The 15,988-nt window shown below is 40.5% G+C and overlaps 2 protein-coding genes across 3 annotated transcripts; one reads left to right on the top strand and one right to left on the bottom strand.

The window, feature by feature from the left end:
• Positions 1 to 3,170: 3,170 nt before the first annotated feature.
• On the top strand, positions 3,171 to 8,302 carry LOC306915430 (uncharacterized protein). The gene is made up of 6 exons (XM_079492755.1): positions 3,171 to 3,294; positions 4,697 to 4,797; positions 5,037 to 5,140; positions 6,472 to 6,567; positions 6,764 to 6,934; positions 8,097 to 8,302. Exons 2-6 carry the CDS (start codon positions 4,734 to 4,736, stop codon positions 8,268 to 8,270), a joined length of 609 nt encoding a protein of 202 aa, XP_079348881.1. The 5' UTR covers positions 3,171 to 3,294; positions 4,697 to 4,733; the 3' UTR covers positions 8,271 to 8,302.
• Positions 8,303 to 11,585: 3,283 nt separating this feature from the next.
• Positions 11,586 to 15,930, bottom strand: mrpl27 (mitochondrial ribosomal protein L27). 2 transcript variants are annotated; one of them, XM_079493510.1, is made up of 4 exons: positions 15,797 to 15,930; positions 14,711 to 14,839; positions 12,324 to 12,391; positions 11,586 to 12,195 (listed from the first exon to the last, which is right to left on the bottom strand). In XM_079493510.1, exons 1-4 carry the CDS (start codon positions 15,834 to 15,836, stop codon positions 11,989 to 11,991), a joined length of 444 nt encoding a protein of 147 aa, XP_079349636.1. In that variant the 5' UTR covers positions 15,837 to 15,930; the 3' UTR covers positions 11,586 to 11,988. The 2 variants fall into 2 exon arrangements, with proteins under 2 accessions (XP_079349636.1, XP_079349635.1); XM_079493509.1 differs by having other exon boundaries at positions 14,711 to 14,845; positions 15,797 to 15,870.
• Positions 15,931 to 15,988: the final 58 nt, after the last annotated feature.

Raw genomic sequence — 15,988 nt, 5'->3', positions numbered from 1 at the left:
TGCGCGTGCGCACGCGCGTGTACGAGCGCACACTTGCTGCATGCGGACACATTACAATGTCTTGTTTGATAGATGCCATCCCGATTCCCATTCATTCAGCATATATTCTGCCATAGTTTTCAGTTTTTCCTGGTCATTAGAACAATCTGAATATCACATGGGGGAAAAAAAACACGAATTAGCTTTTAATGCTGTCTTCTTTTTCAACAAAATTTTGTAATGATTAAAAATCACATACTTAAATACCCAGTTGAAAATTCTGAGTCACTTTAAAAAGTTTTTTTAAATAAAAGGAATCAAATTCCTGCCTACTTAAAGTCACTTTTATATGGAATCACATAAAGAGGATATTGCATAGAAAATGTTATATTGTTTTCTTCTATAAAGGTATTAATTTAGTAGTATACAATTTTATCTAAAGTATATGCTAGTACTAATGTATTATCCCAGTCCACCAATGAATCCCTGATCTCTATTTACCCAAGAAAACCCTAAAGTCAATGCAGTGTAGGCCTACGCCTTTATTGTCAGAGCAGCCTACCGGTATGCTAACTCTGCACTCTTGCACTAGTAATATCCATCTACAGGTCACTTTCAAACAGTTTGTAACTGATACGCTTTAGTCTTTACCAGCTCCAACTTGATTTAATGTCTGTGCATGACCAATAAAATATCCTATTTGTGGTTACTTTGTCATGCAAACTCAAAATCATGGATCACCCATCAATATCCACTTCCGCAAAGTGAGCAGTCTCTTCTTATTTTCATTTTCAGGTTTAAGGGTTGTCTGTAACTGTCAAACTCTATTATGTTATGTTTACATTAGCATATTTGTGTGACAGAATAAGTAAGCTAGCGGATGTCTGTCCTAAATGTTTTGTCTATAGAATAATGTATGTACCATTTCATATTTGCAACACATTTACCTAAACTGTATAAACTTTTATTATTATAGGACCCTTACCACTCTCTCATTAAACATTGCCTATAGTCCATTGGTTCTCAAAGACTTTCATGTCAAGGACACCCAGATTGATAGATACTAGGCCGCAGACTCCATTTGGAAAGAATTTGTGCCAAGGACTCCCATAAAAGAGTATTCTGTAGTATACAGAATTCTTATTCTACAACCGTCTACTGTATGTGAGGAGATCACAGTGGAGAGAGTAAAACTTGTGATTTGAATAGTCAATACATTGATTGATTGATTGAAGAATTTATTAACAGTTTGCAGAATTACAGTACATTTCAAGCACAAACTCAATACAAAGGCTGTTAACTGTGAGTGGACGACCCAATTAAGCATTACACTTGTTTCCAATAGGGTCCACCATGTTCAAATCATCAAAACATTTAGAGACGTACAAATAGACACTTCTATAGACAGAACAGGAATTCATCATAAAGGAGGTAAAAAGGGAAAAGAAATATATACAGTGAGGGAAAAAAGGGGGGGGCGGGGGGGGGATTCAGATTTTACGGGGGCCAGTTACACAGTCTGGTCACCAGGCTGTGTATCACTGAAGGGTTTGGGAACCCTTCGGGGTCCCCTGACCTCACTTTGAGAACCACTGCTATAGGATATTGGAGCTAGAATGTCAAGTCTGTTTCTTGAATGAAAAGCTATTTTACTGTTGTGCAAGTCTTAAATTGTTTCAATGTCTTACCTTGCAAAATACAAGTGAACGGCATAAGCACTTTCACAGTTGTATAGATCTTATGTATATTCATGTACAAGGGTTATGACCTTTCGGACTGAAACACAATAGGGTATGCCTACTTGCATAGCCTACCTTGTTTGTGTGTTTCACTCTGTGCAAATTCCTGGAAAACAAAAAGAAGAATGTATATCAACTGCAAGGGCTCTCTTTGTCTTATGATGCCATAAAATGGCTGTTATTCCTATCAACGTGTTTGAGACCCAAAGAGATTCTACTTGAGATTATCAATGCTGCAGTACGATCATGTAAATGACAATATGCACCTTTTGTTTACATTTTTTTTTATATCTGGCGAGTCACACAACGCTTCACTGGTCTGGTACACCCACAATCAATTTTGCCTGTACATACATTGTACATTTTGTTCAAGTTTTACTTCTTTACTACTTTTTTCCCCTTCTCTATATTGTATATAAATCATTTTATTATTAACAAATACCTTATGTTGTTAGAATAAAACAGTTACACTACTAGTAGGGAATGTGAATTGTCTTTTTTGTATGTTGGTGGTGAACATGTTGCAGCTGATGCCCATGCGCTGATGCCCAGCACAGCCAATGTGGTGAAGAAGTTCCCCAGTTCAAATATGGTTATTTGGGGGGGGGGGGGGGGATGCTTAGCATTAAGGCTCTGCCAGCTCTCTGCAGTATACTCCAAAGCAGCCATAATGTAGCTTATAGTGCCCACTGCCCACCAATGGTTGCTATGTTTGTGTATTTTTATTTGATTACCTCATTGGTGGCAGATGGCACTAAATAGTACACCAATAGGTTTTGTTTTAATATGTAGTATTTAGGGATGTCCCGATACACTTTTTTAATTTCCGATCCGATCCCGATACCACAATTTCTGTGTTAGCCGATACCGATACCAGAGAATAATATTTATAATAATACAAAAATAAAAATGAAGTCCACCGACCGGGAATAATGTTTATAGCTATCTAGCTATATATCTCGTGTCGTGTTTATAACAGACTCCTCACTCAAATGTGCACTTGCAGTCCAAAGCAAACTCCACATGCCCCAACATTTTATTTAGCTGCCATAGTGTCACCCGCTTACTCCTGTGTCGGATCGGCGGTTAGACTGGCATATTCGCCGATACCGATATGACCCGATAATATATGACCAAATAAGGGCCAATCCGATACTTTTCCGATACCGATACAGTATCAGGACATCTCTAGTATTATTTTTGGTCTGTTGACAGCACAGTGAAAATGCCAGATTTGAGTACAGTACCTTATTTGGGGGCAGATACATATGCAAGTAGTCATGCTGTTTGGATCTTAATACAATCTGACAAATGAAAGCAGGGCTTGTCACAGTCTAAAGAAGCCTTATTTTTCCCAGTGACTGTGGCCTATATTTATGGAGAATAAGGGACAGAGAAGGGATTCGGGAAAGAGGGTGTTTCAGACCAGTGACAGAACAGGAGCCTTGGTTGATTTAACTAAGTTTAACTAGAAGCAGCTTGGTGAGACGCTTGTGAGGAAGGTGCAGCTGAGCTGCGGCAGCCCTAGGTGGAAAATGTTCATGTCTTCAGAAGAGGACATTTGTTTTGCAGCATTGTAGGTATTCACAATACCATGCTGATAGCTATTTGCTCTCCTTGTTATTTTTTGGAATTTGGAATCTGCATCCATGTCCAGATGGTACATATCCAAACTCATGGCTGAGGCCGGGTGTGGGACACATTTTTTTAATGTCTTTATTGACACCCTAGTCAAGTAGATTCATTGGCTACAGGTCACTCTGTTACTCACCTGCTCTTACTACATGTCTTTAACATTTTACCAGCCTGTTTCTGTGTCACTTTAGTCTTTCAAAGCCAGCAGATAAGGCAGTAGCTCAGTTTACTCTGAAAAGTCCTGACGTGTTGAACAAAAGTACAAAACCCTAATAGCCTAGTCTACTTTAAAATGTCCTGCTCTCCCTTGTGATATTTTCAGAATAGGGATCCAAGGATATCTTTATTTTTTGTGTATTGGATGTATTGTATGTCCAGCTCAGTGGCGTGGAGCCACGTCCTCGTCTCTAATCCCACTAGGAAGAGGCAAGGCCCTACTTCGATGGTCTTTACAGGGGACAGGTGGTGGTGATTTTATGTGGTTGGCAGTTTGTTCAACCTCGCCGCACTTGCATGCTGCACTGTCCGGCAGGCCCCACTTCTTCATAGACAATTTAAAGCATCTATCTGTCTTTGTGGGCTTGGCTGACTCCCACTCCTGCTTTCCAGGATGTTGCCAGTCCTGCATTTCTAGACAGGTTCTCACAGGAATAGAACTAAGTATCTCTTGTGCCGCCTTATTGTATGGGGGGGTGGGACTTGAGTCTGTTGCTGCCTTAGTTGAAGTTTCATGCAGCATGTCTGCATGTGCCACACCCATGTTTCTGCCAGGGCGAGGGTATTAGCTGCCTCTTGGGGGCCGGCTAGAGATATTACATTCGACTGGCACAGAATTTATATATTTAACCTTAGTCTTATTAAATTAATTTGGAAACATGTTATATTTTCTCTTGGCATGAATATTTATTATTGCTTTCTTAGCAATATATTTACTCTGCCACTTTACTGTGGGGTTCAAGCAGTATATGACCTGGCCCCTTGATAATGAATGAGGTTTCTTGGCCAACTTCATATTTCTGCGTCTCCAATAACATCCACCAGAGGGTGCACACATACAATGTATAGGCACCAAGGGGAAGGCGAAATGTGATGACATGGTTTTAAATGAGTTAAATGTTTGTTTGTCAAGACAACGGCTTTCTTTGAGATGATATGGTCATATTTGACCAGCAGTCAAGATTTGGTAAATATAGGCTAGTAGGTAGGCTATATTAAGTAAAATATTTATTGAGTAGGCTATGGTGCATGACGAAGACGCACCTGCACAGTGCTCAAGGGCGTATCTGTGGGGGCCTATCTCAAGTTTGTGTCAACAGTGTGAAATAACGATTTATTTCTTTAAGGGAAACAGAGATGTCTGTAGCGTGGTGAATTAGAAAAATGTCTTCAACAGTCACGGAGCCTCCACTGACAGCAGATCAACTTACCATTATTGTGACTTCAGGTGAGTGAAATGTGATAAATTGCCTCATTGCCTTTTGTGTCAGTTTGCACAGCAACCAACTCTATGCTGCACATAGGCTACCAGGGAAATCCAATTAAACATGATCTTAGTTATCGGTATTAAAGTTCGTGATTTCTCAAAAAAGGTATTAATTTGAAAGGAAATAGGCCTAAGCTTTTTTATTCGTTGTTTTTTCTTTCTTTCTTTTACAAGTTTGCACTGTTGCTCTCCTCCTCCAGTGTCGTGCATGGTCTTCTTCATAGTGATTCTAATGCTGCTGGTGGCCCTTTATAGAAAGGACCCTTTCTGCTGCAGAGACGGACTCTTCCGTGGCTCTCATACAGTAAGAACAACCACCGGCAATCAAAGACACCAAATAAAATAAAGCTATCTTCACAGGCTTATTATATTGCTTAATATGGGATTATCATGTAAAATAGCTTATGCATGCTTGAATATAGTATTCACACAAATATATCCTATAGAAAGTGTGATTTGATTAAATATATAGGCTAATAATAAATATGTAACGTAGCTTAAACAATGCAAATGTCTGTTTACTTTTTAGCTCTGATATAACAAAATTATGTTTACATGGAGGATATTTCTATTCTTTGACCTGCAAAATTAAAAATTCACACATTTTGCATGCTAATTGATGCAATAGCCTACCTGAAGATACTGGCTTTTTTGAGTGGTGCAAACCACTCCAACAACCAGCTTTGTCTGTATCTATGTTTGTGTACCTGTGTACGTGTCCGTGCAAAGGTGAGCATGGTTACTATGGTTAGTGTGTGACGTCACTGATATAGCTGATCAGACTATATAAGACCTTGCACCACTCAGTTCACACGGGTGTGATTTTCTTTTACCATTAAGTATGAAAATGTCATAAAAGGTCCTCAACTACAGCACAGTAGGTGGTTGCTCAGGGGTAGAGTGGCTGGATGGCAACCGCAACGTTGCCAGTTCGAACCTGGGCTCCCCCAGAGTTGGTGTCGAAGTGTCCTTGAGCAAGACACTGAAGCCCTAATTGCTCCTGATGTGCTGGTTGGTGCCTTGCATGGTTTCCACCGCCATCGGTGTGTGAATGTGTGTGTGAATGGGTGAATGTAATGTACAATATATGTAAAGCGCCTTGGATAAAGGCGCTATATAAATGCACCTTTTACCACAGTGACGTGAAATTTATATGAACATGTATGATAACAATGATTCACAGCATTTAATTACATTGATAAAAGGCAATGTCAAAATGTTAAACATTTTGTAAATATAAACAGAAGCATGCATGCGGAAAGCGTTGTTTGTTCGAACCAATATGAACAAGTCAGCCTTTGAGCATGCTTGTTTATATTTACACAATATTTAAATATTTGACATGTCCATTTATCAATGTTATTAATGTAATTATCCCCAAACCTTGGATAATAAAAATATGAATAGTATTGAGCCTGCTCTATTCACATGTGCTGTTCCAAATGACAGATGGAAATGGATGAAGCCATTTGATTTTCAGCAGTTTAAGTTTGAACAATTGCTTTGGCCAGTCAGTCATTGCACTTATACATAGTACAATCATTAGGCTAGTGTTAATTTCACTCAGAAGAGTGTGCAGATGGAATGCAACGGATCCGTCTGCGTTTGATTAACACATGGGATTTCACTGTGTAGGATTCTCCTCCACAGTATCACAGCAGGCATTCTTTGGTGGGCTGTCCATATGATGAGCATAGTGCTGCCATTAACCAGGTGACACCTGGAACTCAGGTAAACAGTTAACTTCTTTACCACACTATCTACAGTAAATATGTTTAGCCAAAAATAGGGATGCACTCATTCATTATAGCATTATAGGCTATATCCCGTTGATGTTCAGTGTTCACACTTGACATTCACGGGCTGCCTATGTGAAAAGTTAGTGTCAGAACTTGAGGGAGTGGAATGATGTATGTACATAATGCAGCTTCCAGGTAGGCCGTTTCTCATTGGAAAGCCAAACCACTACCACCTGGACGGGCCTCCTCCGCGGCTTCCTTCCTACGAGAGTGTCCGTAAAAAGGACAGACAGAGACGGATCCACTCGATGATTGCACAGCGCTTTGGTCTCGACAGATCCCACACTGTGAGGTGTGAGGTGAGTCATTATGTAGAACTGGTGTACAGTAACGAAAAGCATGCACTTTTTAATACTTTTTAAGCATTTTTTTAAAGCAAGTACTTTAACTCAAGTACATATTGCAAGTTTCACTTGTAGTTGGGTAATATTATTTGACTAGGAATATATACTTTAACTCAAGTATAGGAGTTGAGTAGCCTATCACTAACTAGAGACATGCTGATCATACCACATCAGCACACATGCAAAATCCTTGTTACGTTAACTCAGAAGAGTGTAGTACAAATATAGCCTTACTGGTCCATTTGTATGCTCTTCTACGTTAAATTAACACTATGATTTTGACCACACAAACCCCATGGTGACTTTGTTTCTAGATATGTTGTAAAAGTAGTTATACCACAGGTTCTTTTACTAGTAAAAGTCCTGTATTCAAAATCTTACAAAGGTCAAAGTACAAAGGTATTTGCATCAGAATGTACTTTTAGTAAAATAATGCCCATTCGAGATGTTATTGGACTATAATTATTGATCATTACGTGTTTACCATCTGGCAATTAAAATACAAAACTAGATAAAGTGCCACTCGGGGCTCAGGTCTCCACCAGGACAGGTTGTGGCCTCCTGGCGCTATAATAGGCCAATGTGAAAAGGGTGGAATATATTCCTCAGCCTAGTAGGAAAGTCTGTGAAAAATGTATGCACGCTGCGTTCATGATTTGAGGCTTTTCGTTCAAAACGGGGCCAATCCTGCAAACTTTAAAAGCCAATGTTAGCCAATTAGGATGGAATATGAAATATCGGACAGATCCGTCTTGAACACACGATTTGTTACATTCCACCATTGTAATATACTGTACCGAATAATGAAACTAAACCATGCATATGTTTCTACTAATAATAATACTAAAAAAGTTTAGATGAGTTCCAATGAATACTAGAACGCTCGTCTCAAAACACCTCGGACGTACAGCCGGCGGAATGGTAGAACAGTCCCTGCCTGGTATTCCTAAACGTGACCTCAGTAAACTATGCCTAAACAGTTAAACCTAACCTTATTCCAAACCTTAACCTCAGTAAAACGGTGCCAAAACCTAACCCTATTCCCAAACTTAACCTCAGTAAAACTATGCCTAACCTTAAAACTTTTAACCTGTGTTTGCTTTGTGGTATCCTACAGCCTCCACCATCGTATGAGGAGACCCTTCGTCACTCCGTTGACATTTCTACTGTCGATTTGCATTCTATGGACATGGACATCAACCCTAACATTCCTGTGTCCCACCTGAATCAGGAAACGCATGCCAATGAACAAAGTACAGACCAACAGGGCCAGCAGCCACCATTTGTCTGACTGACAGACCAAAGACTTAACAAGAGAACTTAACTAGAAAAAGTGCCCTTCTGGGCACAGGTCTCCACCAGGAGGATAGGGGTGTGTGTGTGATGTTTGGCAAAATGTTTAGGAGCAATATAAACGTGTGTGTGTGTGTGTGTGTGTGTGTGTGTGTGTGTGTGTGTGACGCGGCTTGGCCTGTTGTAGCGCCACCATGAGGCTGATTTGAAAACTGTCAAGTGGCATTTCTTCCAAAGCCTAGTGGGAATATGCATGCACAGTTTCACCACAATCGGACGCTGCGTTGACTAGTTGTGGCGATTTGTACAAAACGGGTAAAAAGCGGGCTACTCCTGAAAAGTTTAGAAGCCAATCGTAGCCAATGAGGGTGGATTATGAGAAATCAAAAAACCCGTCTTGGATCACATGGCTATGAAGAGCATGTGTACCGATTTGCGTGACATTTGGATAAAATCTGAAGGAGTAATATTAGAAAATGTGTTTTACATATGTCGGCCTCCTGGTGGCGCTATAAAGAGCAGATGTGAAAAATTCCAGGCAAAGGTTTTTCCTTGGCCTCTAGGGAGTTGGCATACAAAGTTATCCACAGATCCGTGCAGTTAGAGGTAAAAAAACTTTTCGGTCAGTTATAGCGCCACCATGAGGCTGAGTTGAAAATGTTCATTTGGCATTTCTTCCTCTGCCTAGTGGGAATGTGCGTGCACAATTTCACGGAAATCACACGATGTGTTCATGATTTGCAGCATTTTGTTTGAAACTGAGCACTCCTGCGAACTTTGGAAGCCAATCTTAGCCAATCAGGATGGAGTCAGAGAAATCTGAAAGACCCGTTTCGTTGAATCGCTCTAGAGAGACTGTGTACCAATTTGTGTGATGTTTGGACAAAATCTGTAGGTGTACTGTCCAAAAACTTGTTTTGCACAAAGCGGCCTCCTGGTGGCGCTATTACAGGCCGTTCTGAATTTTTTGGGGCAGAGGTTCATCGTTGGCATCCAGGGAGTGTGAGTGCAAAGTATGGCATCGACCGGGTTAACGGTGCCGGAGATTAGCTGCTCACAGACGGAAGGACGGACGGACACACACACACACACACGGACGGACGGACGGAGTGCAAAACATACTCTCTCCCCATGCCTTCGGCCTGGTGGAGACAATTAGAGCTGAACCAATGATGTCATCAGGAGGTAAGGAACGAGTTCCAGGAATGACTCCTTTGAGAGGGTAGGCCTACTATTGATAGATCTGTGATTCAGCGTTGAGGCACTCTAACAATAACTCACTCGTTAATGAGGGTCAGAATGAATGTGGAAATCTCAACCATGGCTGAACTCTGCCACTGTCGTTTCTTTGTTTGTATACGTGTTCCTGGCAGCTAGATGTTATTGGAAGTGTATATTAAAGAAGTCAATTAAGTAATATTAGTATTGACATTCTACTACATTTAAACTTCTAAAACAAACCCATTAAAGGTAGGGTAAGGGATATTTTCTTGTAACCTAACCCTTAAAATAAGTGTAAATACATCTATATTCTGAATCATTGCTCTAGTGTTCAGTAACAGGGGTCTCCCATGTCTCCAGCTCTTTAATAAACAAAAAATACATATTCAGGCCGGGATATCAATTTTATCCAATAAGGATAGTGAATTAATACAGGATACATACAGGATATATACAATGAACTGAAACGCTATACAATTGAAGCTGATAAAGGAGTACTCTGTCCTGGACAGACCCCGTTTCTTAAACACTATAGCAATGATTATATTGCTATAGAAAAAAATCACTTACCATACCTTAATTAAAAGTCAAGATCCATTTCTGTCAAGGAAATACAGTACGTGTCACCAACATTTACTGCTTTGAATGCAAGAGAGAATGGCAGCAATACATGCATTACTGCCATTCACGCTTTTGCTTAACACAGTTCAAGTAAGGTTCTGTGGTTAGTGTTTAACCCAAGTTTGTTAAACACTAACCACAGAACCTTACTTGAACTGTGTAGTGAGCTAAAAATCGATGTTTGTTTCATTATAGTTTGAAGATGTACTGCACAGGCATGTAGTGGCTATTTGAGAACCTTATGAACAAGTGGGGTCCCCAGACACCACTTTGAGAACCCTCTTATACTCAATCTTATAAGAAAAAGGAGCAGTTCTGACACACCGGTTCCCTGCCCTGCGTTCTCAATGTACCAGTGGCTTTTAACAACCAGTTATCCCTGGCTCCCTGGAACATTTCTTTAGCCCATCAGGGTAGTGGTGATGAGCTTAACAGGACCTCTCCCCACTCCCTACAGCATCTACCTCCTCCCTGTCTAAATCAGGATTCCAACTATGTGCACACAGTGGTTCTAACGCCTCACATTTATCAGCTGTTCCCCCTCATGACAGCCTTCTAACTCCCATATGAAGTGTACCAGGCGCTGTCCACACTCCCTTGCATACCTCCAGCCACTGAAATACCATGGTTCCCTTTCCCTTCCGTGATTCCTGTTGAGAACGTTTCAGGCAAGCGGTTCTCAGACATTTTCATGTCCAGGCCCCCCCAAATTCATATGTATTTGACTCTTTGCCCATGGACCCACATCTGAAATGATGCTGTGTCAAGGACACCCTATAAGTGAAGAGTTGTATTGTTAAATGTACAAATATTAAAAAGTTCACAATTTAAGATTTTTCTAAATGTTTCAAAAATAGCAGCTCTACAAGGTTACAAGCTTGTGAATCAGTATATATACTTTTTATTTTTGAATAGCCTAATTATAAAACCAGGTCAAAGTCGCTCAATTACTTGGGCATCCCTGGGCCCCACTTTGTGAACCACTGCTTTAAGGTGCATGCATACCAAATTTGGTATACACATGTTACAGCCTATTCTTTCATCTTCACTTTAGGACTTGATTAAACTACAATGTAAATAAATGACCAACAATAGTCCCCAGAATATACATCAGTTTGAAACATGGTTCAATTTCACCATACAGTATATAGTTTGAATGCGTTGCTTACTGTTGAAATAGTAAGCAGCTATTCCATTCAACTGTATGCATGCAGATGCAAGTAATTATTATCAAGACAATAGCAATGAGCTTGTCTCAACCATGAGTCACACTCATTGTCAGACTGGAGCACACAAGAGACATCCAGTGGTTGGTTAAAGAATTGCACTTTTCACTGTGCCGATCCCAAAAGCAGTAAAGGCAGGGTCAGCCAAGCGATGCTGTAATGGCATTCACTCAGACGTGCAGACGTAAGCTGCCCTGAATCCTGACTAATTTAAATCCAAAAGACGAGTCAAGATCAGTCTGGAATCATGCCTCGGATTTACAGCAGAAATGTACTGTACTTTAATCTGGGTCCTCAAGGAGTAAGGTTCCTCAATCACTGTTCACATGTGCTGCAAATATTCAAATGAATGCTTGTATAATAATGTACAGTATTTACATACACAACTTACAATGTTGTAATGTAACAGGTTACAGCATGTAAGTAAAATGTAATGTCAACTAATTAAAAACAATAATTTTGCAGTTCAACGAGTTACACTGCTCAGTCATTACGTCTTCAGAGGAAAGTCAAACATCCTCACTGGTCCTGTGAGTGACAATGCAGTTATAGGCCCATGGCGCATCCATAGTCTACTGACATAATCAAAATGTCCTCCATCCCAACACAAGTCCACAGAATGGGGATTATATTGCAGTCCGCTCAGGCTTAGACCATATCCACCAGTTTGAACTTGCCCTCCTGTTTGACGGGCACGACGTTCATGAAGGTCTTGTAGAGTACAGCACCTTTTGGCAGCTTGGTGATCACCTTCCAGGTCTCTGGGCTGCGTGGTGGAGGGATGTATACTTCTTTAGTGAATCTTACTATACCATCCTCCAGGGCATAGAGCGTCTTGTTTGTTCCCATCCCCACCTTCAAGGAGGAGGAATTACAAGGCAGAAACTGGTAAGAAGTAGTATAAGGGAAGGAGTTGCATCCATGCAATGTATTTTCGTTCTGAAATGTATTTCTAATTGTTATTTTCAATTATCAACACTTACATGTGCTCCTGGGTGATACCTCATCAGACGCTGGGTCGCAAGGATGTTGCCAGCATGGGCAAAATGTCCTTGAGAGAAAAAGAAAAGGGCGAGTTAGCCAATGACTAACAGGTTTTCTGGAGGCAATCATGGTAATGTACAGCATGACTTCATTAACAAGTATTCTTGTATTTTCTCAAATGACACAAACTCGGCTCACCGAATGTGACTGTCACCTGCTATTTGATTAGTGACGCCTCTTTAGCAGCAGACATTTGCTGGTTTCTATCAAGAAGCTCATATACCATGGCAACAGTTCATGCTGAAAATTGCTCCCTTAAGCCACATTTATTGTGCACTTCATGATGAAAAGAAAATTCATAAGGGATCAGTTTGCAGTGTGCAGGCTCTCGTTTAATTTGGTTTCAATTTTCTTTTTGTCCGGCTCCTGCTGTTTAATTATTGGGTTATGTGCATGTACTTCTCCACCTTTAATATCTGTTCATTTGGTACAGTGATACAATTACTCTCATATGATTTCTATTGGGCTTTGAAAAGATGATTAGCGTAAATGTGATCTTTGGGAAATCTAGTGCTCACATGTTTATAGCTTTAATAAATTACATCACCTCATTCATTGTATGATAATGAAACAATGAGGCTGTAAAAAAATAAAATACCTTCCTGTCTTATTCAGTCATTTTCCAAAGCAAGAATCATGGCTTGCATCAGTTATTTATTTTGAGTGTTTCCTGTCATTTTTTTTTTAATTTTGTATGGAGGGACAGACAGTAGGCTGACAGGAAATGGGGAGAGAGATGGGGGAGTGACATGCAGTAAAGGCCGTCGGGATCAGGAGTCGAACCCGCGGCACACTGCCAGACTGGATCACCAGCCAAGGTGCCTGGACCGCTGAGCCACGGCCCAGGCGTGTTTCCTGTCATTTCTACTCCAAATGTATAAAAACACATTACTGTCTGTAAGCTAAACTAAAATCTTATTTTTTTTAAAGCGTGCAGATGTCTGATGTGATTGACATTAACTCCAGGACCAGTGGTGTCATACTCGTAGAACGCAGCACCATGCCGTGGTGCCAGTAATTTTTTGACGTGCAGGCGCAGATATGAAACGGTGCATGTGCGTGCACGCTAGAATAGAACGCGTCCCCCTAGATTCAAGAGAAGACGCACCTAAATCAACCTCGCGTCACCAGACTTTCCAAGACGCACAAAATACCCAGTGGTCTAGGTTTACTGGCGGGGGAGGGGGGGGTATTTCCACGCCGTGTCAAGTACTGTGCCGAATCAAATGGATACTACTTTGCATAACAACAGGACAGCTTTAACTGTTTATACCCGAGCGCACGGTAAGCATGCACACTTACAGCAGTAGGCTATGGCTCCAGTAGGCTACTGCTGTTGTGTGGTGTTCTGCACACAAGAATGCCTCCTCCAGAACAGATGAATTCGTCCAAAGCAAACTTTTTCGTTTTTCTATTGTGCAGTAAAGATGTTTGTCTGACTATTTTAAGTCTACTTTTGTGTCTAAAACTTTCATACACTATTTACCTATAGGCTTAGGCTATATCTGTTCTGTGTGTTGTGTTCTGCGATGCGCACACGCGTGCACGTGGCGTCATTAAAACGCTGTGGTACCAGTAAAAAAAACACCATGACACCAGTGTCCAGGACCTATCCCAGTGTCACTGTCAACATATAAACTATTGGTAAACCATCTGTTAAATGTGAAATAACAGGTGTCCCTTTTTCATAGGGCAAACCTTCAGCACATAGTGTGATGATATTGATCTCTACGGTCTCATTTGTCCAGGTGGTCAAAATTAGATCCACATGTTTTCAAACAAAAAATATCACTACCCAATGTATACAGTATGTGTATGCAAAAAAATGAAAACCTTATATTGCTTTATTATATTCAAGATGACAGGTCTAAAATCATAATATATTGTGAAAAGATATTAAATGTTCAGTGATGACAATGTGTTTTGTTTTACTTTTACTGCTTATAGGGTAGAATGAAACGCAAACCACTAATGTGGCCAATAGGTTTAACCACGTTAAACAGACTTTAGTTACATCAAATCTCTTCACCAAAAATAGCCAATCTACAAGCTCATAATGCGTCTTGTTGTTTTGCGACGAGCTTGTAGATCAACAATTTTTGGTGAATTCTCCCCCCAGAACAGGCATGCTAGGGTTCAAGTGTTCTTTGTGTAGCACTTGATGTTGCATGTTGAAAGTAACGTACATTACAAAGTACATTGATGTACTTTTATTTTACTTGTTTCCATTCTTTTGATAATTCTACTCCACTACATGTCAGAGAGGCAAATATTGTACTTTTTCCTACAATTATTTGAACTCTCTCTCTCTCTCGCACACAATTACCATCCACTTTCTTGAATCCGTATCTCCGACCAGGGCTCTTTCCTCCAAGGTTTTTGCTGCTACCACCCGACTTCTTTGAGGCAAACCTCAGTGACTCACAGGCAGATAACTGGCAAGGTACCAGCAAACCTGAAATTACCGACAGGTCAAGTTCAATTCCACCTCAGCCTAAACTAGTTGGTGTTGTGCCAAACCTCGCAACCCTGACCGTTTTCCATAAGTGTTGAACTTAAAGTAAAAAATAAAGTTGGAGGGCATTGTGTACTTTAGTTTCTCCCTATATTTCAAAGGTTAAATTGTGCTAAATGTTTAAATTAATTAAATGCTCAGGACCCCAATGGAAACAAATCTTTTTAGCATTGCATTTGTATCCAACTCTACTCCTCTGTTGCCCCCCCAAAACTGTTAATACAATATTCAATCAAAATAAGCATGAGCCCTTAGAAAAAGATGTATTTACAACACTAGATTTTATCCCATTATAAAAAAAAATCTAGTGTTGCAAATTGCATTACTGCAACTACAAACTGTATCGCGTATTTAATCTATACGTCGTTGCTCTCACAGGGTGTATATCTTAAGAGTATATATGAAGGTGTATATACGCCAATCAATATATTAAAAAAGGAAACCGATTTGTGACGACAATACAAACATTGGCACAACAGATTGTGTTGCTGGGACATGAATCGTGGCAGCGGTGGCCGAACGGATAGCGGCGCGGTCTAGATACCGGAAGGTTCCCAGTTCGAACCAGCCGTCCGACACGTTAAAATTACCACCGCTGAAATGCCCTTGAACAAGGCATCAACCACTACGATGAAATGTGTTCTATGAGCAGGGCCTGGCTGGAAACAAGTTCTTGAGCTTAGCCCAGATACCCTGGGTAAATATAGATTTCATTTCATTTCATTTCAATCACTTCATGCTATAGCATAACGTAACCCTGCTAACTTCTGGTAAAACAATATAACCGGTAAGTCCATTCTACGTGCAGAATACATTATAGAATAATTGAGCCCGTGGTAATTTTAACAAATCACGCATAGTCTCATAAAAGAAAATACATATTTTAGATGCTTATACCTGCTCTCGACTTTAACATCAAGGACGTAAGCGCCGCCATCTTGGATCATGTGACAGCGCGCGGCGCGTCAGCGGTGTAACATCTAAATACTTCCCATCGGACGCGGGGAAATATAAAAAGTAGTCGTCGGTCTGCACGGTCTGCACTCACACTGCAGCAACTAGTAGGCTAAATAACTAATTATTAGTCCG

Source organism: Electrona antarctica, assembly GCF_951216825.1.
Source record: "Electrona antarctica genome assembly, chromosome: 22".
Lineage (NCBI taxonomy): Eukaryota > Metazoa > Chordata > Actinopteri > Myctophiformes > Myctophidae > Electrona > Electrona antarctica.
Note: the sequence above shows the minus strand (reverse complement) of the source record. Positions and strands in the feature narration are given on the sequence as shown.

Coding starts and splice junctions, on each gene's coding strand:
- LOC306915430 (XM_079492755.1), top strand. CDS start 4,734: ATGTCTTCAACAGTCACGGAGCCTCCACTGACAGCAGATCAACTTACC. Junction 4,798..5,036: donor TACCATTATTGTGACTTCAG/GTGAGTGAAATG, acceptor CTCCTCCTCCAG/TGTCGTGCATGGTCTTCTTC. Junction 6,568..6,763: donor AGGTGACACCTGGAACTCAG/GTAAACAGTTAA, acceptor TACATAATGCAG/CTTCCAGGTAGGCCGTTTCT.
- mrpl27 (XM_079493509.1), bottom strand. CDS start 15,836: ATGGCGGCGCTTACGTCCTTGATGTTAAAGTCGAGAGCAG. Junction 14,846..15,796: donor GATGTTAAAGTCGAGAGCAG/GTATAAGCATCT, acceptor ACCTGTCGGTAA/TTTCAGGTTTGCTGGTACCT. Junction 12,392..14,710: donor CGGATTCAAGAAAGTGGATG/GTAATTGTGTGC, acceptor TTTTCTCTCAAG/GACATTTTGCCCATGCTGGC.